Here is a 27,056-nt window from a genome sequence, read left to right on the forward strand (position 1 = left end):
TTCGGCATAAGCATTTAACCATTAAGAAATGCTCATTTTTCACCTATTTTGCGATCTGTCCCGAAGAACAAATGACTTCATTTTTAAGTTCAATATTGTTAATGGCTTGCAAATGACCATAGTCAAGAATCAATTTGTAGCTTGCGATAATGATTTACACAAAGACAACAGATTAGCCATTCATTAGATACCTTTGCCTGTTCAATAATCTACATACATTGTTGGCACAATTTGCTAGCTATAAAGAACGCCTAACAGAATCAAAACATGGGTTAAGAAAGGAGGAGAGGATGTAGAAGAAAAATTGGTTGTCGAATGTTAATTAGAGTGTCATATGGTAACTGGATACAATTTTTCAGAGTAATGGTATGACCTTTTAAAAGATGGAATCAACTTATAAATTCTAACCTGCCAAGGTGTTGTATGCAAAAGAAAAAATTATCTGTTGCCATAAGAATATGGTTAACCAGCATGTTTTTTTTTTTTTTTGTCTCCCCATCCAACCACTCTGTCCACTTCTTGTATAAGTTGGTCACTCTACCTATATATAGTGAAGCTTGAGCTTGAACTGAGCTTGAGAGAGAGATAGATAGATAGATAGATAGATAGATAGAGATAGAGAGAGAGAGAGAGAGAAAGGGGCAAGGAATTGAAGGAGATGATAAGAGTGAGGGAGTTCAACATGGAGAAGGACTCGAGGGCGGTGGAGGAGATGGAGAAGCGGTGCGAGGTAGGCCCGAGCGCCACCTCGGCCACCGACGGCGGCAAGAAGAAGAACAAGAAAAAGAAGACTACTTCACTCTATGTAGACCTATTAGGTGACCCCATATGCCGGGTCCGACACACCCCGGACCATGTCATGCTGGTACGTACCCCCGTAACTCCCACAAACCATAAGTAGATAATCCCATAATCCATGTACAAAATTTAAACTTAAATGGTGCTGCTGTTGGTGTTGTACAAATAGGTGGCAGAGTATGGGGAGAAGAAGGAGATGGTGGGGGTGATAAGAGCATGCGTTAAGATGGTGTCAAGGGGGAGGGAATCCAGCAGCCAGCTCCCGGCCTACGTTAAGGTGGCTTATGTTCTCGGCCTCCGAGTCTCCCCTTCTCACAGGTGCGTTACTGCGCGCTTCTTTTCTTTCCTTTTGGGGTAGAACTTTAGTTCATCTCCTTCAGTTCTCCTCTTTCTTTCAGTGCTCCGTCTTTAGCGACCGTTGTACCATAATTCTATATGTAGATAGATATCCAGTGCTGACATTATCCCCCATTTTTTCCTTTACTAGCTTCTATTTGCATCTTTTATCTATTGAAAGAGAGAGAAAATATGGGGAAAAGAACTCCTTTTGATGCCACTTAAAGCCAGTAATCTTTCCAGCAGAAGGATAGGGAAGAAGAAGCATAAGGACCCATATGTCTTCTTTACTATTATTCTCTTTTATCTCTCTCACCCCCTGCCTTCTGTTCCACGAGCCACGCCCCACCACACATAACTCTGTCATTGAACTACGGCAGAATCGGACGTGCGAGCAAGATAGTAAGACTCACCTCCAACAGCTATAATGCACCCAGTGGCCCCCAAGGTACCACAATGCAGCACACGTGGACGTCGATAGTCGTGCCTACGTCTGTTGTGCACGTTAGATTACTTCTACATTATTTTGCTAGCATGCGCCCTTATTCTTCTTTGGTACAGGCGGCTGGGAATCGGGAGGAAGCTGGTGGAGAGAGTGGAGGCGTGGTGTTTGGCTCGCGGGGCCGAATACGCGTACATGGCTACCGACGGCTCCAACACGGCCTCCCTCAACCTTTTCGCCGGCCTTTCCTACGCTCGCTTCCGATCGCCGGCCGTCCTCGTCCACCCCGTCCACGCGCACCACCTCCCCCCGTCCTCCTCCGCCACCCTCGTCCGCCTCCCCCCCTCCGTCGCCGCCGCTCTCTACGCCCGCTTCCTGCCCCCCTCCTCCACCGAGTTCCTCCCCTCCGACCTCCCCTCCCTCCTCTCCCACCCCTTCACCCTCGGCTCCTTCCTCGCCCTCCCTTCTTCTTCCTCTCCTCCTTCTTTCTACTCTCTCTCCCACGCGCTTCCCGAATCTTTTGCTTTGCTTTCCCTCTGGGACTGCACCAGGGTCTTCCGCCTCCGCGTCTCCGGCGCCCCCGCCGCCGCGCGCGCTGCCCTCGCCCTCCTCCGCTCCCTCGACGAAAGGGTCCCCTGGATGCGGCTCCCCTCCGTGCGCGACTTCTTCCGCCCCTTCGGCGTCTACTTCATGTACGGGCTTCGAATGGCCGGGCCCGAGGGGCCCCGCCTCCTCCGCGCCCTCTGCCGCCTCGCCCACAACCTCGCCGTCGCCGACGAGACCTGCGCTGCCGTTGTCGCCGAAGTCGGCCGCCACGACCCCGTCCGCGCCGCCGTCCCCCACTGGCGCCGCTTCTCCTGGGACGAGGACGTCTGGTGCATGAAGCGACTCAAAGCCGATACCAAGGATGACAACTGGATTGCATCTCCGCCGTCCACAGACGTTATATTCGTGGATCCACGGGACTTTTGATGATCGATCGGACGGTTTTCTTCATCGTGATAAGCCTTGCCCCCTTTCTTTTTGTTTTTGTTTTTTTTTTTTTTTGTTTCTAGTGTATATAAATAATGCATGCTTTGTGTCATGAGTCAATGTACTGGTGTACTTCATGATGAACGTAATGTCACATTTAACTAAGTTGTCTCATTATTTCTGAAAGTTTAATGCTTGCTACTTGTCCAAAAATTGGATCACAATTCTCTACGTGGACGGCTACAAACAACTTTCCCTTGTAGTGGAGGGGTGACATCTAATGTGGGATGTGAATCACATGACATATAGTCGCATTATATTAGTCTCTCAATCACAACTCATTCAACCGCAAACAGGGGAGGATTTAACCTCCCAAGACAATTGCTGAAGACCTTTTAGTTAATCTAACATATAGGCCACAAGAGAACTACTTGTTGCACTCTTCTCATGCTATACGATTCCAATATGCATGTACGGCTTCTTATCCATCTAATTAATTTTGGCCCTAATCCACGTCTCCAAATAAAAGCCAAGGTTTGAGTTACGTAAGGATCATATCCATCTCATTCATCATGTGGACATTGCCTCAATAGTCGCATGCTGTTGATAAAGTAAAAGGCAGCAACCATTTTCAAATTGCCTTCATCTTGGACTCAACTTCGGCTAACGCACTTGCAGTCGACCTTTTTTTTTTTTTGATGAATTGCAGTAGAGCTAGCATATTCCATGTCGAATCTTATAGATCTCAGCAATGCCATCAAACATTTTTAACTTATATAAAATATTTGCTGATAACCATATAACTTGAAAGAGTTTGCCTTTCTAATCTTTATCCAACGTCGACCCTAGGCATTTTTCTTAATGTCACCTAGTTAACATTTTTTTTTTGTTGGGGTGCGGGGGCGAAGGCCATTGACCAAGGATATGCGGGCGACTCGGGCCCATTGACCGAGGAGGGTGGTCATTGGACGCGGCCAAACTCGGATAAAAACGAGGCTTGTCCTCTCAATTATGAGGCCTTGTGGTCAGCGTGAGAACAGTGTAAGGATAACCCTGAAACTGAGCGAAGGGAAAAGTTATTCGCCGCGGTGTATCGCGGTGGGCCATCGCCGAGTCTAGCGCGCAGTGCACGCGATAATTTCTCGAGCAGCGGAAGTCGTTGCCGGGTTGCTCTGTCGCCCGGATTATCACAGAGATTGCTGCAATTTGGATTCCAAGAAAGCCTCTTCCAATTGGAATCAAAGTGGAGTTCATTTATATCTGAATAAAACAATGAATCGTCGAAAATTGTGGTGGCAACGGATCGAATCAGATTAAAAATAAATCAAAATTATGTGAATCCGAATTTAGCCTGTTTATTAAATAAATAAAAATCGATATTGAAACATGATTGTTTTGTTAGATAGATAATTAAAGTAAATTTACAATAGATCGAATCAAGTTAAACAAATAAAACGAGTTTAAGTATAAGAGGTGAGTTGTTCTATTGTATAAGAGGTGCCAACCATTAAATCTATGGGTTGAGGGAGAAGGCATCAATTAGCTGTAAATACAGTGACAGTAAAGCAAAGATAATGTGAATGGGGGAAAACCAGAGATTTTTTTTTCTTTTTCCTTCTCTTTCTCTATGCCACTTTAATGGAGCTATGATATTGAAACACAAGTGGGGGAAGCCTTTCATGAACACGTAGCTACGCAATCATTACTTTTGTGATAATTCATCATTGGCAGAAGTTTTCAAGAACTTTTAGGATTGCTGGTCCTGCTAGCTGTTACTAACTATACAATGCAAAGGTCCACAGTGGATTAATACGAAGAAAATTGTTCGACAGAAGTGTCTAAATAAATATAGGATGTTGAAAGAGAATATTTCTGTATAGAAAGCAGAAAATATTTCAGAAATTTGGAAGAAACTATAGAGAATTAGGCATTGTCTTACAGCAATGAGCAAGTATTTTAGTAGCCTGATCAATTTGTAGGTGTTTCCAAAGAGCAAGTTGTTCATTTATAACATTTACATCTGGCCATTTGGTACCACAGTAGAAATTTCCACTTAATCTACGCTTTAATCATAAACTTTACCAAAGTGGACTCGTGTAATTAATCATTTCCTGGACATAACAAACACATCAAAAAAAAATGTTCTCCAATACTTTTAGCTGAAAACGAACACACCCTGGAACTAGACGTGTCAACAAGTCTAGGATACAACGTTTCAATGCTTTTGCTTGTCATACTTTGGCACATTATAGAATTTGAGAGTCATCATGCTATACCAATAACATGTTTCGCTTATATATACATCTTTAGATCCTACCATGACTATACAACTTATTAATATATGTAATGGAACTCCTATACAAATAAATTAAACATACTTATGGAAAGCTACAATCTAATATGTGGCTACTGCAGTGGATGAGATTAATCATAATAATGATTACATGTGCCAAGTTATGCTTCAAGTATCTTTAAAACCGACTAAGCTGCTCTCATTAAAGTAATTACGAACCAAGGTACCAACGCAGGCATCAGGCAACTAAAATATTCTCTCAGGGAGCATCCTATGATTCCCTCTACTCTCTATGATTCGCCTGCTCAATCTAAAGTCTGATTTTATTGGGGAAGATCTTAAAAGAGAGACCCAAATTATTCTCAGATGGTTCCTTTTCATGCCATCATTTCCTCCACATGCTTCGCCAAAACGGCATCCCTAGCTAGAGTTAATGAGTTTCCTTTGTCATGCGATATATGTCCATTCCTATAGCGCATGGGAGCATGGTGTGGCACCCTATGATTCTTTTTTGTACGGTGGTTTTCTATGTAGAATTTTTTAAAGACTGCTTCAAAAGTGTCCATGGTCATAGATGAGTCTCTCGATGCTTGTCTTCCTCTCCTTCCTCATGCTTGAATAGTACCAACTCACATGAACGCAAGGCTCGTTTAGATTAATTTAAGGCTAGAAACTCATGTTCACCTAAAGTTTCTATTGTGTTGTACCAGGCCCTCTATTATCATGCCACACCTGGGTGAAAGGACATATATGGTGTTTGTAGTTTTTTTTTGTTGTTGTTGTTTCCAAAACATTCTTCAAGCACTATAACTCGTGTTGTGTTAGGAGGAGTCTTCATCAAGGAATGAACCATCTGCTCTTGCTCTTCTGTGGGTAATAACTTAAAAGGACTTTAAGGCTCCTCTCTTTGAGAAAAAAAAAGGGACTTCAGGCAGCTTTAATTGTTAACTAAGGTTGCAAGATAAAAAAGCTGCCACTTTGAACAATGGGAACGCCTAACACTTGATAAAATTATTAGAAAGATAAATTAATACAGTTGTCAAACATAAGGGACGCATGCACCTAACTTTGTTCTATTCACATGCAGAGACATGCTGCCCATTGCGAATGGACCCAGTTATCTCATGAAAACAATCCCTTGGACACAAACTTTCACAGCCTTCACTTAGAATGCATCACTAGCTAAAGCGCATAAAACCATGGAAGGTACGAGATGAAAGCAAATAGCTAGGTTCATTAACTTGTATAATCCCATGCTTTGATACGTAATGTCACCTCTGTTTGCCTCTAGATTAATAATGGGTGAGTATGGTTAGCCACTTTGATTAAGTTAATACTCATTGAAAGGTTCTAACCTTTCGGCTCTTTATAAACAAATAAAAAGCACAAAAGGAAGAAAGCAAGGGGAGCCATGCGTCTCTTTAGCTTAGCTCTTAGCTTCCTCCCACCTTCCTGCCTCTCGAAACGTGTCCAGTTCTTGCATGGCTTTATACACATTCTCTAACATCATCATGCAGCCATTAGCACCCACAAAGCAGCCCCTAGAACGTACGGCTATCAGTTGGGGTCAGGAGGTGGTGATGTGTCAAAGGCTCCAAGGCATGGTATGTGGATAGGAATCATGAGTGCTATTGGCTGAGAGGGGTATCTTCTCATCTGGGTATCTCATAGAATAAAAGGAGTTTGGAAAGGAATAACTCGGGGTAGCTTTTTTAAGATGGGTTGGAACACACAAAAGATGGAACAAAAGGAGCACAAAGAAGGTGGGCTCAATGAGGAGGTTAACAAAAAAGCATGGTGATTGTTTGGTTGATTGATTGATTAGTTTGTCTAAAGTATGGTATTAGTATCTAATAATGCATATAACTATGTTGCTTAGGGGCTTTAACGGCCAACCTTTTAAACAAGTGATACCTATTAGAGCATATGTAGAGTGAGGGATTTGGGATGTAGGGTTGGAATTTGATTTGGCACTTGCAGGCTCCACACTTGGTCCAAATCACAAGAGTTATCAACCAAGGTAGGGCTGTTCCATGTCATGAAGTCCTTCCTGGTTTCATAGGATAAAAAAACCAAGATGGATAACAAGAACAAGCCAAGAAGGTGGCAAAGAGATTAGGGCACAAGGGAAGACTAAGAAGAAATCAAGAGGGAAAAGATGTTAGATTCTTTGCCTTTTGGTTATTTTCTACTTGTATTTCTGAAAGGTGGCCAAGGAATTAAATGAATGAACCTAGACAGAAATTGCAATGAATGTCTTAGACACGGCAATATTGTTTCATCAGCCAAAAATTACAAAGTTTGTCATGAGTTTGAGATAAGGCTTTAGATCTCTAGCTTAGTTAGTGATAGAGAAAAGATTGAACACCTCAACCTCGGACCAGAACAACTTCCTTGACCACGGTACAAACCGAGGTGCCGATCGATACGTGCTGATAAGGAGTGATAGTTTTAGCAATCGACAGTTGTGGCAATTTTGCATTTGGTGTGCAGTCAGTATCGTATGCTACCCATGCGAAATGATGCCCACGCCATAAACATATGACTGGCTGTTGTCTGAAAACTAATGCACGTCACATCCACTCAGATAATGATAAAATAGGCCGCCCTATATAAAGAAAAAGCTTAGGGGACCTTAGGTAGGCAATATGAGATATGTTGCTCATTCACTCACAGAGAACTCTACTTTGCTGAAACACTCTCCCTTCCATACTGTTGCTTCTCCATCGTAACTTAGACATTACAGGGTACCTCAACGGAAACTCTCTGGCAAGTGACTTCTTGTAGGCCATCCTCGGAAGAGACCAGCTTTCCCTCACCTTGGCCAGCCAGTCCAACTCAATTCCTGCCGACCTCAGGGTCATTTGAGTTGCGTTCTGACTTCGATCCAAGATTCAGCGGCAACAGATTGATGCTAGAGGAAGGGCTCACCCACCAGCTATATCGATATCAATCAAAAGGAGAGACAATCAGCATGTGGTCGCGAGGAGCATGTGGCGTGCCTCATGGTTCACAACGCCGTGCTCCAGCATTGTGATGATCTCCGCTGTGACCAGAACCTGCTCTGTTAGCACAACCTCCTACACATGTGAACATCGAGCAGCTTAACCTTTTCATACAATAGGTGCAAACTCTGACTGCGGCAGTTCGGGGCTTGCAACAACAAGCTGTACGGTGGGAACCAGTTCAACTAGAAGTAATTCACACCAGCCACAATTCTCAGCAATCAAAGTATCGCATGTTCTTGATCAGCAACCACGGTTGAGGCCAAGACTTGGAGCAGTCTCAAAAAGTCGGCACACCTAATGAGAGAGTCTTGGTTGGGATGGGAAGCGGCGTACTCCAAGCCCCTGTTCTGGCAAGGGCTCCACTCCGAGCCTCTCATCTCCTCTCCATGTGAAGCCTCCGCCCCAGCGAGACACTAACATCGATAGAAGAATTGAGGAGATGGGCCAATAGATTTAGGCCCTCAGAGGACAGGCTCTGAGGGCGAACAATGACTTTAACTCTCCTCTGAGCCTCTCTTTGCCCGGCTAATTATGAAGAAACTGATCCTACCTTAATTCAAGATGCCCTAAGTAGAGTCGTACGATGATACCTCAGATCATCTGGATCATCTGGAGAACTTCAACGCTCTCATGATGCTGCACGAAGTTACCAACGTCGCACTTTACAAGGCCTTTCCTATAACCCTTTCCAAGGTGGCTCAGTTTTGGTTCTCAGGGCTTCGACCTGAATCTATCTACTCCTTCAAGCAACTCAACCGCCTCCTTACAGCACACTTCGTCTCCAGCTGAAGATGACATCGTGGCTCGGACGTGTTGCTTAACATCAAGTAGAGGGAGAAAGAGTCCCTCTGGGACTATGTCAGCCGTTTTAATATAGCAACACTGGAAGTCCGCGACCTAGATCAATCGGTTGCAATGTCGGCTATAAAGAGCGGCTTACGACCATCACGCTTTCTCTTTTCCTTGGAGAAGCGCTTCGTCACCGACTTTACTAAAATATTGCTACAGGCAGAAAAGTATGCCAATGCGAAGGAAGCCATGGTCTTCCATCGTAAGTCTGCTAGCGGGAGATTTGTTTGAAGAGAAAAAAGGGAGGTGAGGATCAAGGAGAGCCAAGGTGTGTTTTGCCTCGATGAGAAAGGAACGCAGATGGCCCAAGAGCTCTCCTCAGAAGTTTGAAAGGTACACCACTCTCATAGCCCCAAGAACACAGATACTCATAGAGATCGAAAGCCGAGGCTACTAGTGCCCTCTACGTCGAATAAAGGCATCGACAGCCAAACGAAAAAAGAGAAGTACTACTGCTTCCATCGAGACTATGGTCATGATAATGAGGAATGCCTCTAGCTTAAGGACGAGATCGAGGCACTCATCTGACGTAGATGGCTGGACCAATATGTTCAAGCTTAGCGTGATCAAGGAGAGCCTGCCTTAGCCTCTAACCTATCGCCCACTGTACCGATCGACATCGTCCAACAGCTGGAGTCAACAGCACGAGACAGCATGTGGGTGACATCATTTCTTTCTCCAATGATGACTTGCAAGAAGTTTAGACTCTTTATGACAATGTTGTAGTCATTTCTCTTGCTATTGCTAAATTTGATATAAAGAGAAGATTTGTTGATAATGAAAATTCGGCCAACAAGTTGTTCTACAATGCTTTCAAGAGAATGAGGTTGCCTGCTGAACAACTTTGAAAAGTCAATACGCCTTTGGTTGGCTTCTTGAGAGATTTTGTTCCTGTGGAGGGCGTGAGTGATCTACCTGTCACCGCAGGGCAAGAGCATCGAAGCAACACTTTAAGGCTGAAGTTTTTGGTGGTACAGGTCCCCTTGGCCTACAATGCAATTTTTGGCCAACCTGGTCTGAATGCCTTCTGAGCTGTGATATCCACCTACTATCTGCTCGTACGTTTGCCTATAAGGAGCGAAGTTCGAAAAATTCGAGGCGACTAGATGGCGGCTCGCCAGTGCCACAAGGCCACCCTCAAAGGGAGGAGGCCGGTGCAAACTCTGCCAATTAAAGGTTTGGATACAAGGAATGAATTGAAGGAGCAGCGAGAAGAACCAGCCAAAGAGTTGGTGTAGGTCCTCTTAAGGAAAGACAAGCCCGACTGGACTATGTAGATTGGCTCCAACCTAAGTGAAGAAGGCCAGGCCAAAGTTATCAACTTTTTCCATGCCATTACAGATGCCTTTGTCGGGTCGGTGCTGGCATGTCGGGTATAAGCTCTGAAGTGATGGTTTACAGGATCAATGTAGACCCAGCTCATCGACTTGTGCGGTAGAAGAAGAGAAACTTCATCGTAGAAAGATAACAAGTCATTGACCAAGAAGTTGACAAACTCCTCGAGGCCAGCTTTGTTTGCGAGGTGAACTATTTTGATTGGCTAGCCATTATTGCACTTGTCAAAAATGGCAATAGAAAATTACGAGTTTGCACCGACCATATTGACCTAAATAAGGCTTGCCCAAAAGATAGCTTTCTGCTCCCAAGGATTGATTATCTCATGGATGCGACCTCGGGACACCAACTGCTGACCTTTATGGACGCATTCTATGGGTACAATTAGATCCAAATAGCGCCTGAACATGTGGTGAAAATGGCCTTTTTTACTTACAAAGGTCTCTACTACTATAAGGTAATGCTCTTTGGCTTAAAGAATATAGGGACAACTTATCAATGCCTCGTTGATAAGATCTCTAAGGAGTAGATCGGCCAAAGTATGGAGGTGTATGTGGATGATATACTCATTAAAAGCTAAGTTGCAGAGCAGCAGATAGTCGACCTGGAGGAAACTTTTGCAACTCTCAGAAATTACCAGATGAAACTCAATTCGACGAAGTATACCTTCGGAGTCACTTCAAAAAAAATTTTGGGATTCATGGTGACGCAACGAGGCATTGAGGCAAACTCGGAGAAAATTCGAGCAATGTAGAAAATGCAGGCGCTAAAGACTATCAAGAAGTTCAACGCCTAATTTGTACGATTGCTGCCGATAAGGTTTGTCTCTAGATCGATAAAGTGCTGCCTGTAGTTCTTTAAGGCCCTGAAGCATCCGAAGAACTTCTAATGGGCCGAGGAGTGTCAAGAGGACTTCGACCAACTTAAGAAATATCTCAGCTTATCATCTCTCCTCACAAAACCACAGGTCGGAGAAATGCTTTGTACTTATATTTAGTCGTTTCTCCTTCTGCTGTGAGCTCGATTCTAGTATGAGAAGAGAAAAGATGCTGAAAACCAACCTACTACACAAGTTGGATCCTGCGAGATGTCGAGATGAGGTACTTTAAATTGAAAAAGATGGTCTACACCTTCATCATCTCAGCTCGAAAGCTTCGATCATATTTTTTGGTCCATTCAATCCCAGTCCTTACTGACTAGTCGGTAAGGCAGATTTATAGAAGCCTAAAAATATAGGTCGGCTGGCAAAGTAGGTAGTGAAGCTCAAAGTATTTGACGTATAGTATCGGCCTCGACCATCTATCAAGGCGCAAGTGTTCGCAGACTTCTTGGTGGAATGCACTATCCCTAATGAAGATCCTGCTGAGCTCTCCAAGAAAAATAATACCATAGAATGGCCATGGATCTTACACGTAGACGGGTCGTTAAGCCTAAGGGGCAGTAGGGCTAGACACATACTCATCAACCTAGATCGAGTGATCACAGAGTACGCTCTATGGTTTGAATTCTCGGCCTTAAATAAAGAGGTTGAATATGAAGCACTCATCACCAGGCTCAAGCTTTCCATGGAGCTCAGGGTTTAGCAACTAAACATCTTCAGCGATTCACAATTGGTCATCGACCAAGTGCGAGGAGAATTCAAGGCTCGAGGACCATCGATGATCAAATATCTACAAAAGGTAAAAGACATCACCTCAGTCTTTTATAGTTTTGACATAGAACATATTTTTCGGATGGAGAATGCAAGGGCCAATCTACTATCAAAAATGGCCACCTTGAAGACTACAGAGCTGACTAAAGCTACTTACCTCGAAGTAATGGAGACATCGAGCATCAACAAGATCGAGGTTGTGCTAAACACCATTGTCGAGCTGAGATGGATGGATCCTCTCGTCGACTTCTTGAAGGACTGAAGGCTGCCTATGAATTGGGTTGGAGCTCACTGAAAAGCGCCAAGCCGCCCACTACATCCTCCTCGACTACTAGTTGTATCGGAGGACATTCTCGCTGCTGCTCCTCAAATGCCTCTATCTGACCAAGGCAAATTATGCACATTATGAGGTACATAAAAAAATATGTGGCAACCATCTAGGGGCAGATCTTTGGCCTACAAGATCTTACAACAAGCATACTACTGGTCGATCCTGCAAAAGGATGCAGCCAACTTCATCAAGAGGTGTGACTGATGCCAATGCCATGCAAATATCCAACGGGGATCAGCGGTTGCATTGATGTCGATCAGCACCCCTTGTCCGCTCATGCAGTGGGGATCGATATTCTTGAACCTTTCCCAGTGGCAACTAGGTAGCACAAGTTTTTCTTCATAGCTCGAATTACTGAGAAAAAAGTTCGAGACTTTGTTTGGCAAGCTATAATTTGCAGGTTCGGACTTCCTCGGATAATCATCACAGATAACGGGCTCTAGTTCTACAATGCTCGATTCAAAGAGTTCTGCACCAAGTTCGAAATCGATCACCGGTTCACTTCGGTAGCACACCCTCAAACCAACGGAGAGGTCGAGGTGACATCTCGAACAATCCTACTGAGACTAGACTGAGTTAAAAGACTATGGGACTAAGAATTATACAACATCTTATGGGCATACCAGACAACATCTCGAGTTCCCACCGAGGAGATGCCCTTCAATCTTGCTTTGGGAATGAAGGCAATGATCCCATTGGAGATCGAACTTCCATTGCTTCAGGTGAAAAACTTTGACGACCACTCAAACTCGGATTAACTCTAAGCCAACCTTGATCTACTAGAAGAAATCTAAGAACAAGCTCAAATATGCATGGCGGTGTACCAGTGGAAGGCAACTCGGTACAACAACTCAAGGGTCAAAGGCAAGCTTTTCCGACCAGTGCCTCATCTTGAGAAAGGACAAAGCATCACAACCATGAGAACTCGAAAAGCTAAACCCAAATTAGGAAGGTTCATACTAAGTAATAGAAGCAGTACAACACGAGCATATAGGCTGGAGCACCTCGGCGGCGCTCCGATCACACGAACTTGGAACTCTGATAACCTTCACATCTATTATCAGTAAGGTTCATTATAGTCCGAGCTTCTAATTAAAATTTTCTTGTTGTATTTCTAACTTTCAAATCGGACTATCATGACAAGCATATTCGACTTGGAACACCTTGGGTCAACTTGGGACCACCTCAAGCCGAGTTTATTCGAAGTTTCTATGGGACAAACTCTGAGAGATCAACAAAGAAGACACCACAGGCCAACCTGGAACCTCCTCAAGCCGAGCTCACTTGGAATTCCTCTGGAGACAAACTCCAGAGAGGTCAACTAAGGAGACACCCCAAGCCCACCTGGGACCTTCTCTAGTCGAGCTCACTCAGAATTAATCTGGAGACAAACTCTAGAGAGACTGAGGAGTTCAAGATAAGCTAAAAATCCTTGCCGATCCCTTTGTCGGAACTGAATATAAGAAGAAGCATCAAAGAAAAGTTTGGGGCAACGACCCAAACTCAAGAAAAAAGTAAACGACGCATGCAATGACCGAACATAGGTACTTTGAAAAAATTTTGTACCTTCGTTACTTTAGAATATATATATTGACCTTGGCAAAGGCTGAGCAAAAAGCTATGTACATCAACCTCGACAAAGTCCAAGCAAAAAATGAAGTACATCGAGCTCAGCTAATCCAAGCCAAAAAGCAAAAAATGAAAAGACAAAGAACTTCATTCTTCGCCTTCTCCCCTATCACCATTATCGATATTATCACCGCTGACGCCGCCAACATCGTCGCCTTCATTGCCGTCGATGTCGGGTCAGGCTGGAAGCCAGAGAAGTCCAACCCTGAAAACAGTTGCTAACCTGAGCTCGACATTCCTCGAAGCCCTTTGCGAACGCATCGAGCGCATTCTTGGCGAACTCATCCTGGAGCTAGCCCGAGGTGAGATGCTCCTCGATTGCTTTAGCAGCCCTCTTCTTGGCTTGGATGACCAGCTCCCTGGCCTCAGTGACCTTCCCCTCGGCTTAGAGGATGAGCTCCTAGGCCTCGACAGTATTTTGTTCGGCTTAAGCCAGCTTCACAAAAAGCTCCACAACCTTCTCATTGGCAGTTCGAAAAGCCTCCCTAGCCGTGCGTAGTTGGCTCTCCATAATTATTGTCTGGGTCTGTGCGGCCGAGGCTTAGACTTCTATCGACTCGACCTTGTCTTCAGCAGCCTTCACCCTCTACTCAGCCTGCCAGGCTCCCTCTTAGGCAGCCTTCAGCTTTACCTCAAGTTCTGAGCCATGCCTCTTGAGCGTTGAGATCGACTCATATGTGTAGGAGACCTCGTGGGCATGCTGAAAAGAAGAGCAATTAGTAACCGAAGGGAATGACTTGGCAAAAAAACCTGCAAAGCAGAGACTTACCCGGATAGTCAAGGAGAAGGTCTCGTTGATCAGTTCTTGGTCATTGAAGGAGTGCATGAGCTCCTTGTCGGCTTGGAGCCGCATAGCTCGCACCTTCTCCTTCGCCACCCCAAAGGTCATCAGGGTCGAGTCGGAGTCTTGGACCGACCACTTTGGGACGAAGGTCCTGGAGGTGCTGGCTCGGGCTGATGAGACCTCCTCAGCTAGGACGGACGAACCTAGGCCAGACCGAGCTGAGGTATGGGCCTCGTAGGATGACTGGAGAAAAGGCAGGGCAGCAGATGGTTGGGCGAGAATGACCTCCTTAGGAGGGGTCGACTTGATTGGCGACACAATCTCAACCTCGAGGTCAAGCTTCACATTCTTCTTCCGAGGTTCCAGCACCTCAGGGGAGACCTCAAAAACCAAGGTCTCTACAGTAGCAACAGCAGCCCTAGCAGCACCTTCAGTAGTAAGGCTTGAGAAGGATTTCTCCCTTAGCTTCTTCTTCTTCTTCTGGGAGGTCTCGCCCCCGGACGCAGCGACCAACCTCTTCTGCAGCTTCTTGTGGATCACTGCCAAGTCGGTCTTCATCGCTACGATAGCTGCAAAACCAAAGACAATATTAGACGATAATTTTGGAAAGAAAACATAGGAGAAGTCTAGAAAAAGTTTGCCGTGGGGGTCGGCTGGGCTCAAACCGACATCGATTAGCATCTCTTCAGACAACAACTCCTGCAATGCAGAAATCTTGGATCGAGATTTCAGAAGTGTGTCCAAGAACACTTGATCATCGCTAGACAACCTTAGAGGCCGATTCAAATTTCTCCAAGATATCCTCCATAGGGTTTCAAACCATCATGGCTGCTCAATAAAAATAAAGAAGAATCTTCCTTTCCATCCATGGATGGAAGAGGGGGTACCTCGAATCAACTAGTAGTTTTTATGAGGAGAAAAGTACCACTAGTTACAGTCCTGAGGGTGCCTATTCAAAGTGAAGCACCCCCAGAAGAGGAAAACTGAGGGCGGATATTCCAAAAGAGGCAGAGATAAAAGAAGCCGATGAGGACCCGCCACGATTTCGGGACCAATTGTGGCGATACGAGACAATAAACCCTCATTAGCTGGACAAAGAAAGGATGGAAGGGGAGTCTTAGCCTAGCCCTAAGAGTCTCCTCGTACAGGTTGAGTCAATAAGGAGGGGGGGGGGGGGGGGGTGAGTCACTAGGTTATTGGGACCGGCGAGCTCAAAGACGAACTCGGGAAGTATGAAGTGCTGGGCTCGAACAAGATCTATTTTCTCCTATATGAGGACGAACACCTCATAGTCTAGGCGCGATCGAATCTTGGACTTAGCCAGAGGCAACAACTGTCGTGCTTGAGGAGAGTGGTCAAACGACCGGCTCCCCTCCAAGGCATTGATCTCAGCTTCATTCATGGTGAAAGGGATGAAGAGAAAGAAGAAGGAAAAGACGAAGATAAGAAGAAAGGGCCGAGCGGCCAAGGAACAGGTACTCGCCGGAAATAGAAGAGCATGGAGGACGTCGGAGTTAGAGAAAGGGGACTTCGCCAGAGTGCCACCTAGGAGCTTGGACACTTGAGCACTCCGACGGAGGGGCAAATGAAGCAAGTGTGTAAACTAAAGGGAGGAGGTGCTCTTATATAGAGGAGCGAACGACTCTAGTCATAGCGTTGATTTAACTATTTGAACAAATTCAATTACGTGTCAGTTTGGAATATGCCGCAAGCGATCCTTCAGAATCGTCGCATTAATTATGCCTCAGGACAATCCTGTAATCATAATGCCTCGGGAAACCCCAGTTCAGTGACACTTCGAGAAGAACAATCGACACATTAAATGCCCCCTGACAAAAGCCATATCCTCGAATCGAGGTGACGACGTGACTTCCATCACCCGAACTGAAATGCAGCTTGGCCTCGGAAGTGGGGAGCAAGTGATAAGAGAATTATTGGACACCTCGACTTTGGACCGGAACGACCTCCTTGATCTCGGTATAAAGTGAGATAAACAACTTCGACCCTAGCCAAGGAGCCAGTCAGCCGAGGTGCCAATTAGCTGAGGAGCCAATCAACATGTGCCGGAAGAACTGACAGTTCCGGCAACCAGTAATTGTGGCAGCTCTACATTTGACATGCAATCAGTATCATATGCCGCTCATGCAAAATGATGCCTACATCGCATTCTTATACGATTGTTTCTTTTTTGTGCACGCACGTGCGTGAGTGTTTGAGGAAAGAAAAGTATCTTTATAAATTTATAACCAGCATAAAAAATTCGAATCTACTGTAAGATTTTTTTTACTGAAATATAAATAATTCATATTTAATGCTAAATTATCTACCCACATTACCAGTTGTAGATTTATTTATAAAAAATATTTACACCAAGAATTTGACCATCTATTTTGAAAAATCAACAGCACAGGCACCATAACTCCAGTTTTTTAAATGTCTCTTAACCTTCAAATCTCTAATAAATGCTTGAGAGATAATTAAAAATGTAAAATTTGTTAGGATAACAATAAGTCAACTCATCTTGTAATCTACAAGCGATATTTGAAGTGCCATGTAGCACATACTGATGTACTTGAAAAAGGAAAATAGAATTATAGGTTACTCATAGCTTGGTGCCTAAATGCCTAAGAACATATCATGTAAACTTACGGATACAAAAATTCAAGTAGACGTTTGAGTGAATCTGCTGTGGGACAATTGCCAAAACGTAGATATTATTTTACACATGCATGTAAATAATGGCTTTGTAAAAATTATAATTTTCTAATATCTAAATGTCGGGAATCATAGTGACCAGTATTATCCTGTGATAATTCACCCCTTTCAACATGCATTAATAATTTTAAAGAATTTTTGCAACCTTTATCTTCAAGTTATGTGCTTGTCATTTTTAGTCTTAAATTTCTGATTGAAGAATGCAGAGGAGTGGGAAGCCTATGATAAACGATTGAAAGTTACAAGAAAACATTAAAAAAATATCTTAGATAATGCTAGATAACGCTTTTATAGTAACAATTCATAACATACTATAAATATATGGGACAACATTTAGTGGTTATGAATGTTATTTCTAGTTGCATTGTTAAAATGTCACAAGAATCAATTTCTCGTTGGGTGTTCAAAGACGCATACCGAGTTGAGTACAGGACGCTAAAAGCCACATAAACCCACCCATGACTCAACATTATTAGATTGTTTCGAGTCATTTGTCTATTCAGCCGAGAGGCCATTGCTCTCTCGCAGGGGTGGCAAAAATTGAGCCAAAAAACCTGTGCCAATCCAATCTATTTCGATCGAGTTTGGATCAAGAGTCTTTTCAGTTAGGGTCTCGTGGGTCAGATTTCTTGACCCAAACTTTAAAGGATTAGATATGGGTAAAAGTTTTGGCCCAACTTAGATTATGAGGGAAGAATTCTATTTGGGTGGAAATAGTTTAAAATAGTCCAGATTGGGTTGAGTCATGATCTAAGAAGAAGAAAAAACGAGTGATTAATCTTTTCTAAATGCTAGTTATTTAAATCATTTTAGAAAGTGGTCAGTAGGCATTGTAAGTATTTGATATGATAGATGAGCATAGATTTACTAGGGATCAAATCTTAGCGTGGTTTTATTTGGGCTTAAATCTTGCAAAATAGATTAGGTTAGCATTAAATGGGCAACCCAAAATGACTCATGGTTGGGTGTAGGTAGAGGTCTTGGCCTGACGCTTGATCAGGCATAGGTCAAGGTTTTGTAAGTTGTTATTTTTAATTGACCCGAAATAGACATATATACATGCAAACATGAATGATACCCATACGATTTCATATGTTACACCTGTACTACTCAGAATGACCAAGTTGGCTGATTCGTATGTCAATCAAACATATTAATTACTAACTAAAACGGTAGAAAAGGAATCCCTCCACCATTTTAGTTACTTGCATATCTTACTGTATCGTTTCTGACCCAACCAAAAAAATCTAAAACAAGAATATAGTTGTGCACATTAAATTTCACACTCCAACAAGCCATCATAAAAATTCTTTATGTTCAACCACTTAGGATTACAATGGACCTCTCCAGGACCACCTTGCCTCCTCCATTTTCTCCAGCAATTCCTCCATAAGATCTTGCCCAAATTTGACAGCTGCCATGGACTAGATCTGTAATAACACTACTACATGTATCTCTTAAGAGTGTGAAAGAAAGAAATTGCAACACAGCCATAGAAGGCCTGAATAACAGGAAGAGCATAATATCCAATATGCAAGTCTTGAAGCTAGCAAGTGCAATCAGTTTAAGCATTCATGTTATTTCAATAACAGCTGCAAACTTGCCTCTATTCAGAATATAGCAAACCAGTCCCAAAAAGTGCCAAGTATTTTTTTTTGGATGTCGAGAGCTGCGAAAACACACCATGCCCCCCTCATTTTTGCAGTAGTATATACATGAAGCTCCTGCTACAGACCACCCCTTAGAGCAAGCACGAGATGAAGTACAGAACCACCCTCGATGTTGTAGTCCTTGGCAGTCTTGTCATCAGCGAGCTGCTTTCCTGCATATATGAGCCTGCATAAGGAAATGAAATGCTGAGATCTTCGGGAAATGCAACCTGATAGAGAGAGACACCTCAAAAAATAAAACAAGCTGCCAAAACTTCAGCCAGTATTAGTAATAGACCATCCTTCACCACCTAGGAGTTTTGATATTAGCCACCTAAAATAAACAGAAATTGCCCTCATTATAAAAAAGAATGCAAGGTCATAATTTTGTAGTTAAAAGATACAAACAGAGTTTGTTTGCCATGGTAGAGAAGCACAAATGACTTTGCAGCACAAAGTTACAAAAAAAAAAAAAAAAACATATTGACTGGAAGCTCAACAGTAAGCTTATACTACCATTCAAAAAACACATACTTATACTATGAGTAAGGATTTATTAACCTTGCTACCATCAGTATGCGATTAAAGTAACTGCAACTTCCAAGGGACAATTCACAAATAAGTCATCTGAAAAAAATGAAGGATACCACTAATATACTAAAAATATCACGTCATTCTTCACCTGAGATTGCCGCAGAGTTCCAGTTTTGCACTAGCATGGGCTGCAACTCTATCTATAAAGTTTAACTCGAAGCTTATTAGTGCAAAATACGTCACAGGCTATCTACATTATGAATCTGAATTTTCAGTAACACTAGGGAGCCACAACATTCTCGGAGCAAAACGGTGGAAAGTCAACTATGTTTCACATACCAGTAATAAATAATCTACAAGAATGCCTAAAAATATAAAAAATGAAAAAAGAAAGAAATTTGGATATTTCTTGCCAATGAACCAACTAGCCACAACTAGGGCACTAGTAGTGCTGGAGGGCCAAGTACATGATGAACCATATAAATCAAGAATGCTCTATCTCTCTCTCTCTCTCTCTCTCTCTCTCTCTCTCTCTCTGTGTGTGTGTGTGTGTGTGTGTGTGTGTGCATGAGAGTGTGTTGGTGAAATCCCACCACCTTCATTTGTTAGTAACTACACTGCTATCCTTCAAGTTCGTGAAACTAAAGAAGCCTGATCAAAGTCTATGTGAAACAGCAGAAAAAATCCATTAGCCGCAATCTGCAATAAACCTAATTCTAATTTTAAAAGTTTGACAGAGAGGAAACATAAAGTAGGCAAAAGATAACCTTCAATATTTATATGTAAGATCAATGTAGCTGGTAAAATGGAAGGGATAATCTGTAGCTAATTGCTTACCTAATGATCTAAAAGACTACATTCAAGAAGACAAACTGGAACGCCAATTTAAGATTTTAGCCACAATTTAGTAGCTCAGCTGTTTGGAATCATTGTTCAGAAATTTGGAACGAGAGCTAGCCAAGTTTGGAAATAATCCAGCAGAAAATTGCAATGCAACATATATGTTCCTTCATTTCGTAACGGTCTTAAAATAACATGAAAATGAGATAACATGGTTACATTATTTCACCACTAACCCATCTCCTATATGTGTACTGTGATCAGAGTATCATAGCCAATTCTTTGGTTCCCTACTAAGACTTGTTTCTCAGTATATACAAGGGAATTGTTAAAAATTGTTCAAGTAAAAGTTAACGAAGGCAAAAAATTAAAAAGTTTCTAGTACAGAAATTAACCATGCTGATAAACAAGTTTCAAGGAACAAGGAGAATAACAAGAGAATATCATCTGAAATTGCACCTTAAAGTACAAAGTGCCAAGCAAGACCAAATGTCAATATAAAACTTAATAACAGTAATTAGATGAAAGTCAAATTCTAAAGAAATTTCTGTTAGACATAACATGATGTGAACTGCAAATATTAAAATGGAATAATATTTTCATGGAGATAAATGATCCTATAGAAAATAGATCTGAAGATATACTAGACGACACAGATGTCATGAGAACAATAGCAGCTAAGATAGATCAGATAGCTTATATAAGACAAATTTCAAAGAAAAAGTACCTTTGCTGGACCGGTGGAATCCCTTCTTTCTCCTCAACTCGCTCCTTGATCCTATCAATGGTATCAGTAGGCTCAATGTCAATTTCAATTTCCTTTCCAGTAAGTGTCTTCACCTTAATCATTGTTCCACCCCTAAGTCTTAAAACCAGATGCAGCGTTGACTCTTTTTGAATGTTGTAATCAGCCAAGGTTCGACCATCCTCCAACTGCTTTCCAGCGAAAATCAATCTTTGTTGATCTGGGGGTATACCCTCCTTGTCCTGCGGCATCATCCATAAAACACTCAATCTAATATTAAAGAACAGAGATGTCTTTAACCTTGAAAAGCATGAAACCATGTTGTTCAACCATGGACATTGCTTTAAGCACAAAGCATCGCTGTTAATGTTGTAAAACCAATTTTCACATTATATTTATATAGGCCTTGGATTGAGTAACCACGAATGTCTGAATTTTGTTAAAGAAATTTTAGAATATTTCTAGCTTAGAGAGAGGTTCCTAGAGCATAAAAATTGACAAAAAAGCCTTAAGTTGACATGTACAGAGCCCTTGCTAGCTCTACAGATTAACAATTTTATATAACCTTAATTTTTTTAATTTACAATCTTATTAATTAATCTATATAAGAACTTTATTATAAATTATAGATCAGAGCAAGGTTCACTATCCCGGTATTAGACCCTATACCGATATCATGCTGGTACAATATCAGTATGCTCGGTATGGGGGTTGGCTCCGTGTACCAAGTCATGGTATGCTCCCATACCAAGATTCATTTCGGTACTTGTACAGTATGGTATGCCTGGTACAGGGTGTTATGCACTAGTACAACAAACCTTGGATCAAAGTCATCAATATTTCTACTTTCATATCACACCGATTCAACACAAAGAAAACAATTATTCAATGAAAACAAGAAAATGTTCTTAGATGCAAAACCTATGTTATTAGAATTAACAAGTAAATGATAAAGTAAATTTTAAAGAAAAGACCGATCTAGCACAGTAGGTATTACAAATTATCTCCACACTAGTTACAATGCAATTAGTTGGTAATGGATTTCAGAAATCAAATGTCCATACTAGTTCCAAAGAGAAGATTTTGGGAATAAAAACGCGTGAATAGGTACATATAGATCGGAGAGAATGAAGCTCCCAATCTGGATACAGTCCAGCACAAATCAGCCAAGAGTCCTAGGCCACCAATAATGATGGAAATTAGTGATCTCACCACTTGTGATTTTTTCTAGGTCAAAAGAAACAAAGCTTTAGGGGTAGCAATGGGACGGTGGGCCAAGATGAGACGTGACTATTAGGGAAAGCCTAGCAACCCAAACCTAGCCTATTTGTTAAATGGGTTAGAAATCCAAAATCAAACCTGATCTCTTTATCAAATAGATCACCCAACCTGGCCTACATAACCCATTTAATAAACAGCCCAGATTGGCTAGGTTTGCGATAACATATTAAATAGATCTTAAATAGGTTAAAGAGATCTTACATAGGTTAAACAGGTTAAACATGTCTTAAATAGGTTGGTTGTAATCAAGGTCCGCCGTACCGGTACCGGTCGGCGTACCGGTGGTGGGCCGGACCGATACAGTACCGGTCCGGACCGGTACAGTACCGGTCCAGTCCGGTACGTACCGGCCGGTACCGCGAGCCAAAAACCACAGCGCCTCGCGCTGTCGTTCATTAAAAAAAAAAATTTCGTACCGGTGCGAACCGGTTCACACCGGTACGAGGCCGGTACCGCCGGTACTGGCCGGTACGGGCTCCGTACTGGCCGGTTCGCACAAGAAAACCGGAGATACCGATTTTCTTGTGGTTCCGGTACCGGTCTAGGACCGGACCGATACGTACCAGCCCGTACCGGCCCGTACGGCATTCCATGGTTGTAACTATGTCTACCTGACCCAATTACTAAACGAGTTGAATGGGTTTGACAAGTCAAAACTATAAATCCAAATCCAACCCATTTAATAAACGGGTTAGGTCGGGTCGACTTGTATATAATCCAAACACATTTATGCCAAACTTGAACCTGTTTATCTTATGTTGGTTGCAGGTTAGTTTAGAAGGTCGGGTCATAAATTGTCAGTCCTAGTAAGCTTTACAAAATCTTAGTAGAGTATTAAAAATAAGAAAATTTATTTCCAAATGCAAAATGTGACAACTTATGAGCAATGTCCATTTCCAAATTAATCCAAGGAGGCATATATTTCCAAGGTTCATTTGGTTGGGGTATGTCAAATTATGGGATACTCTGACAAATTCTGAGAATCATTTATCTTAGAAAATGGTTGCTGGAAAAAATAAATTTTACCACATTTGGTTGGTGAAAAAATTACTCCAAAAAATAGCATCAAAAAAAGATTACTATGTTTGATTGGAAGTAATCTTACATAGAAATATTGCAAAATTTTCAAAAATGCCCTTGAATAAACAATTCAAGTAATAACATTTTCTCTCAGTTCATGTAGTGGCCATTTATGGCCCACTTACATAAATGCTATAAATATTTTTAAATCGATTATATTTATTAGAAAATATATTTCATATTATAAAAAAAAATTAGTATGTTTTGGTATGTAAATACATACATCAATTATTTATTAATAATTAATATTTATTAATAAATATATTAATATATTAAATAAATATTAATGATCAATATATTGATATACTTATAATATATTAATATATTATTAATATAACATATGTTAATTATATAATATAATTAATATAATATTAATATAATATAAAAGAGGGTATTTTCGTCAAGAAATAATAATTTCGGATTACCTTCACTCAATAATTTAGTGTGCAAAAACAAATACCACCCTGGGTTGTATTTGTTTTACCTTCTCTTTCAGAAAAATAGACATGGAACCCACTATGTATTTTACCATCTCTCTCATCTGCTTTTTATACCAAACATATTAATCTAACATGAAATTTATTTTTTCATACTAGATTACCCCCAAACAAACAGATCCAAAGAATCTTCTTTTGTTTTTCCAAAGAAAAGAACCTTCTTTTGTTTTCGGCTCAATAAGCCTAAATTGGGCTAAAGGTTAAGCAAGCATGAAGTAATTTATTTTCAAAAATTTTCTCAACTAGCTCACTTATAAGAACATCTTTTGTGGCTGATGAACAAATTTGAACTGGATTATTTATTTCACTTTTGTATTGAGGTGGATTTCTCAAGATAGTCCAAGATTGAGAGGATTTACTTGAGCAATATTTTAAATCTAATACCATCCTTCCATAAAGAATGCAATAAGAATAACAACAAATTAGCTCTTACCACCTAGACAGATCCAAATTGGCTTGTTCCCAATTGGTTTTGTCTTGATCTACCTATGTATCCAACCTTTCCAATTCTCTCATAGTCCAAAAACAACTTCCAAATCTAGGTGAAATTCATATGCTAACTCCCTGGTTGCATGAACTTAGATTGTATAACTAATCAGGTAGGTTTTCGGTCTCTCCAACTGGTATTCTAGGTTTTCTAGCAAAACCACACTCCCAATTGGTTTTGTCTTAAACTACCTTTAGGCATGTATCCAACCTTGCCAATTCTCTCGTACTCCAAAAATAACTTCCAAATCTAGGTGAAATCCATATGCTTACTCCCAGGTTGTATAAACTTAGATTTTATAACTAATCAGGTAGGTTTTCCTTCGCTCCAATTGGTATTCTAGGTTATATAAAGCCCATGTTCCTAAAATTGCACTAGTAAAGAATCTAATAGAAACATATAGAGTTGATACTAGGTTGAGAAATAAATATAGAATGTTCACAAACCTTGACAGATCATATTGTATCTGAAAAGATCAACCTGACCCTTTTCAATCATTCTCCACCTGATTTTCAACTGCTTTCACCATTAAGTTAGTCGTCCATTCAAAGAAAAGAAGGAACATGAAATTTTCGATTCAACAAGGTTAGCCTTGCAAAGAGAGGTATTATCAATATGATTTGATCAACAACACAATAAATCTCCAACTAAAACTTTAAAAATCCTAATCACTGTATATGTGTGTGTATACAACATGCACATATGCACACATATGTATGTGCATACAACATATATATACACACATATATAACTAGAAAAGTATAAATAAATCAGAAGAATTAATGAATAAATACACTATATTATAAAAAGAAGGGTTTCAAATTTCAACTGTAGATTCTTTTCTACCATGTTTCTGGACAAAATACCTTTCCTACTTTTTTCCTCTCTTGATTAAATAGGCCACTTTAAGTAAATATGGGAGATAACACACCTTTTTTCTTATTTCAAGTTTTCTACCTGCTCAAATTTGTAGTTGCGCCACTCTCACTGGTCTCTCTTTATCTCTCCCCACCCTATCCTCCAAAAAAGAAAAGTCATGCAAGATTTCAGCCAATCGCTTTCTTATGGAATGTGGAACCATCCCGAACCGCCTGGTTCGAAGCATACCGAGCCATGCCAGTAGCGGACCGGGGCGGTTTCTGCATTCAAAACAGTAAATTGGCAGGTAGAGGGAGAGGGAGAAGGAAAGAGAGAAAGAGAGAGAGAGGGAGGGAGGAAGGGAGAGGGAGAGGGAGAGGGAGAGGGAGAGAGGGCCGCCGAAGGGCCCCTGAATAGCTGGAGCAACGACTTCGCTCTCTGGACCCCTTTTTTATTTTGAAAATTTGAAGTGAAGTCGGCGATGGATTTGCCAACTTCACTTAAAATTTGGACTTCTTTTTTTTATTTTAAAAATTTTAAGTGAAGTCGGCAAACCCATCGCCGACTTCACTTAAAATTTTTAACATAAAAAAGAAGCCCCAATGGACCTCTTTTTCGAACGATACAAAGGTCCAAAGGGTGGAGCCCCTACTCCGGCCCTTCAGGGCCCCTCCGACAACTCTCACTCCCTCTCCCTTCATCTCCCCCTCTCTCTCTTTTCCTTTCTCCCATTCTCCATCTCCGGCTCCCTCACCCATTATGCTATGTTGGTACGGGCTCGGCAAGGAACGGCACAGGAGCTTACCAAACCTTGGCTGACTAGTATGGGCTCCAAAACCGGCATAGCATACCTTGCTCTCTCTATTTCCTCCGTGCACACGTGCACCTAGACTTCGATGAATAACCTCAAAGAAGAGGAGAGATTCACATCGAAATTTGTTTTGAAGGTGATGTTCTCTATTGACAGATGCTGAAATGGGGTTCCTTCTTGAATTCCGCAATATATTATTGATCTATGGATCTTATTCTACTATCTAGTGCTCAAAGTTGGAATATTTTGTTGGTTGGCAGGTGGAGAAAGATCAAGTTCTTCAAGAGTAATAAGAAATGCATGTAGGTGAGAAGGAGCTCCATAGGGTCAAAATGAAGAAGCATGATATTTTGAAGAGGAAGAGAAGAGGTCCAAGTCCAACATGGAGGAGGAGGAAACCTGATGGGGAAGTGCACAGCAACCCTGCCCTTGCCAGGTATTCATTTAGGAATGGATTTCATTTAATTATTGTCATGCAATGGGGCTTAGAATAAATGCTTGAATAGGAGGAAATTGATATTCTTGTTGATTTCTGGAAATTTTGTTTATTAAATATTTGCCTTGTCACAATAACATTGTGTTTGTTTATACTTACACGGAAAATACCAGAAGACCTCTTTTTTCTCTAATTGATTATTGCCATGTGATGATGAAATCAGAAGCAAAGTTGGAATATGTGGAAATTGATATCTCATCATATCTTGGAAACCCATTTTTATTTTTCTGCATCTTAGTTGGTCATCTGGTTTGACATGTTTTCAGCTTCCTTGATCTGATAAGTTTTGTTTTTTGTCGGATTTTGATTGAACAGAAGTAGCCTCATCTATTCTTCCTTTCAAAATTGAGAGGAAACCTTCCAATTGCAATTGTAATCCATAAGAGTTGAGCTCCTTTGACCTCTAATCCTCTACAACTTTGATGAATCTTATGTGAACAATAATCACCACTCACTACAAGTTACTTCTCTTACCTATACCTGCACAGCCCTTAGCTTACATCTTTAGCCACAGATATCTCACCCAATGCCGTTGCAGGGAGCTTTCTCCAAGGAGATTAAGAAATCCTTTGCAGTGACCACAGCAGAAATCTCATTTCTCTCCTTTTTAATTTATTTTATACCTCTACCTAAGA

At 41.6% G+C, this 27,056-nt stretch overlaps 2 protein-coding genes across 3 annotated transcripts in view; one reads left to right on the forward strand and one right to left on the reverse strand.

Annotated features, from left to right (window-relative positions):
* Positions 1 to 582: 582 nt before the first annotated feature.
* LOC103723812 (probable N-acetyltransferase HLS1-like) lies at positions 583 to 2,722 on the forward strand. Its single transcript, XM_039116259.1, has 3 exons — positions 583 to 865; positions 968 to 1,116; positions 1,696 to 2,722. Exons 1-3 carry the CDS (start codon positions 659 to 661, stop codon positions 2,546 to 2,548), a joined length of 1,209 nt encoding a protein of 402 aa, XP_038972187.1. The 5' UTR covers positions 583 to 658; the 3' UTR covers positions 2,549 to 2,722.
* Positions 2,723 to 18,391: 15,669 nt separating this feature from the next.
* LOC103723811 (ubiquitin-NEDD8-like protein RUB2) overlaps positions 18,392 to 27,056 on the reverse strand; it is a 10,751-nt gene continuing 2,086 nt past the window's right edge. The window contains exons 2-4 of one of the 2 annotated variants that reach the window (XR_005513796.1): positions 20,894 to 21,153; positions 18,748 to 18,979; positions 18,392 to 18,573 (exon numbers count right to left, since the gene is read on the reverse strand). Coding sequence is in view for 1 of the 2 variants with exons in the window: in XM_039131233.1 (XP_038987161.1) it covers positions 18,871 to 18,979; positions 20,894 to 21,153 (369 nt within the window). In the remaining variant the exon portion in view is untranslated. Of the gene's footprint in view, positions 18,980 to 20,893; positions 21,154 to 27,056 lie in introns of both variants that reach the window. The other variant, XM_039131233.1, reaches the window with a different exon arrangement.

This window comes from Phoenix dactylifera, chromosome 1, assembly GCF_009389715.1.
Source record: "Phoenix dactylifera cultivar Barhee BC4 chromosome 1, palm_55x_up_171113_PBpolish2nd_filt_p, whole genome shotgun sequence".
Lineage (NCBI taxonomy): Eukaryota > Viridiplantae > Streptophyta > Magnoliopsida > Arecales > Arecaceae > Phoenix > Phoenix dactylifera.

Coding starts and splice junctions, on each gene's coding strand:
- LOC103723812 (XM_039116259.1), top strand. CDS start 659: ATGATAAGAGTGAGGGAGTTCAACATGGAGAAGGACTCGAGGGCGGTG. Junction 866..967: donor CCCCGGACCATGTCATGCTG/GTACGTACCCCC, acceptor TTGTACAAATAG/GTGGCAGAGTATGGGGAGAA. Junction 1,117..1,695: donor CGAGTCTCCCCTTCTCACAG/GTGCGTTACTGC, acceptor TCTTTGGTACAG/GCGGCTGGGAATCGGGAGGA.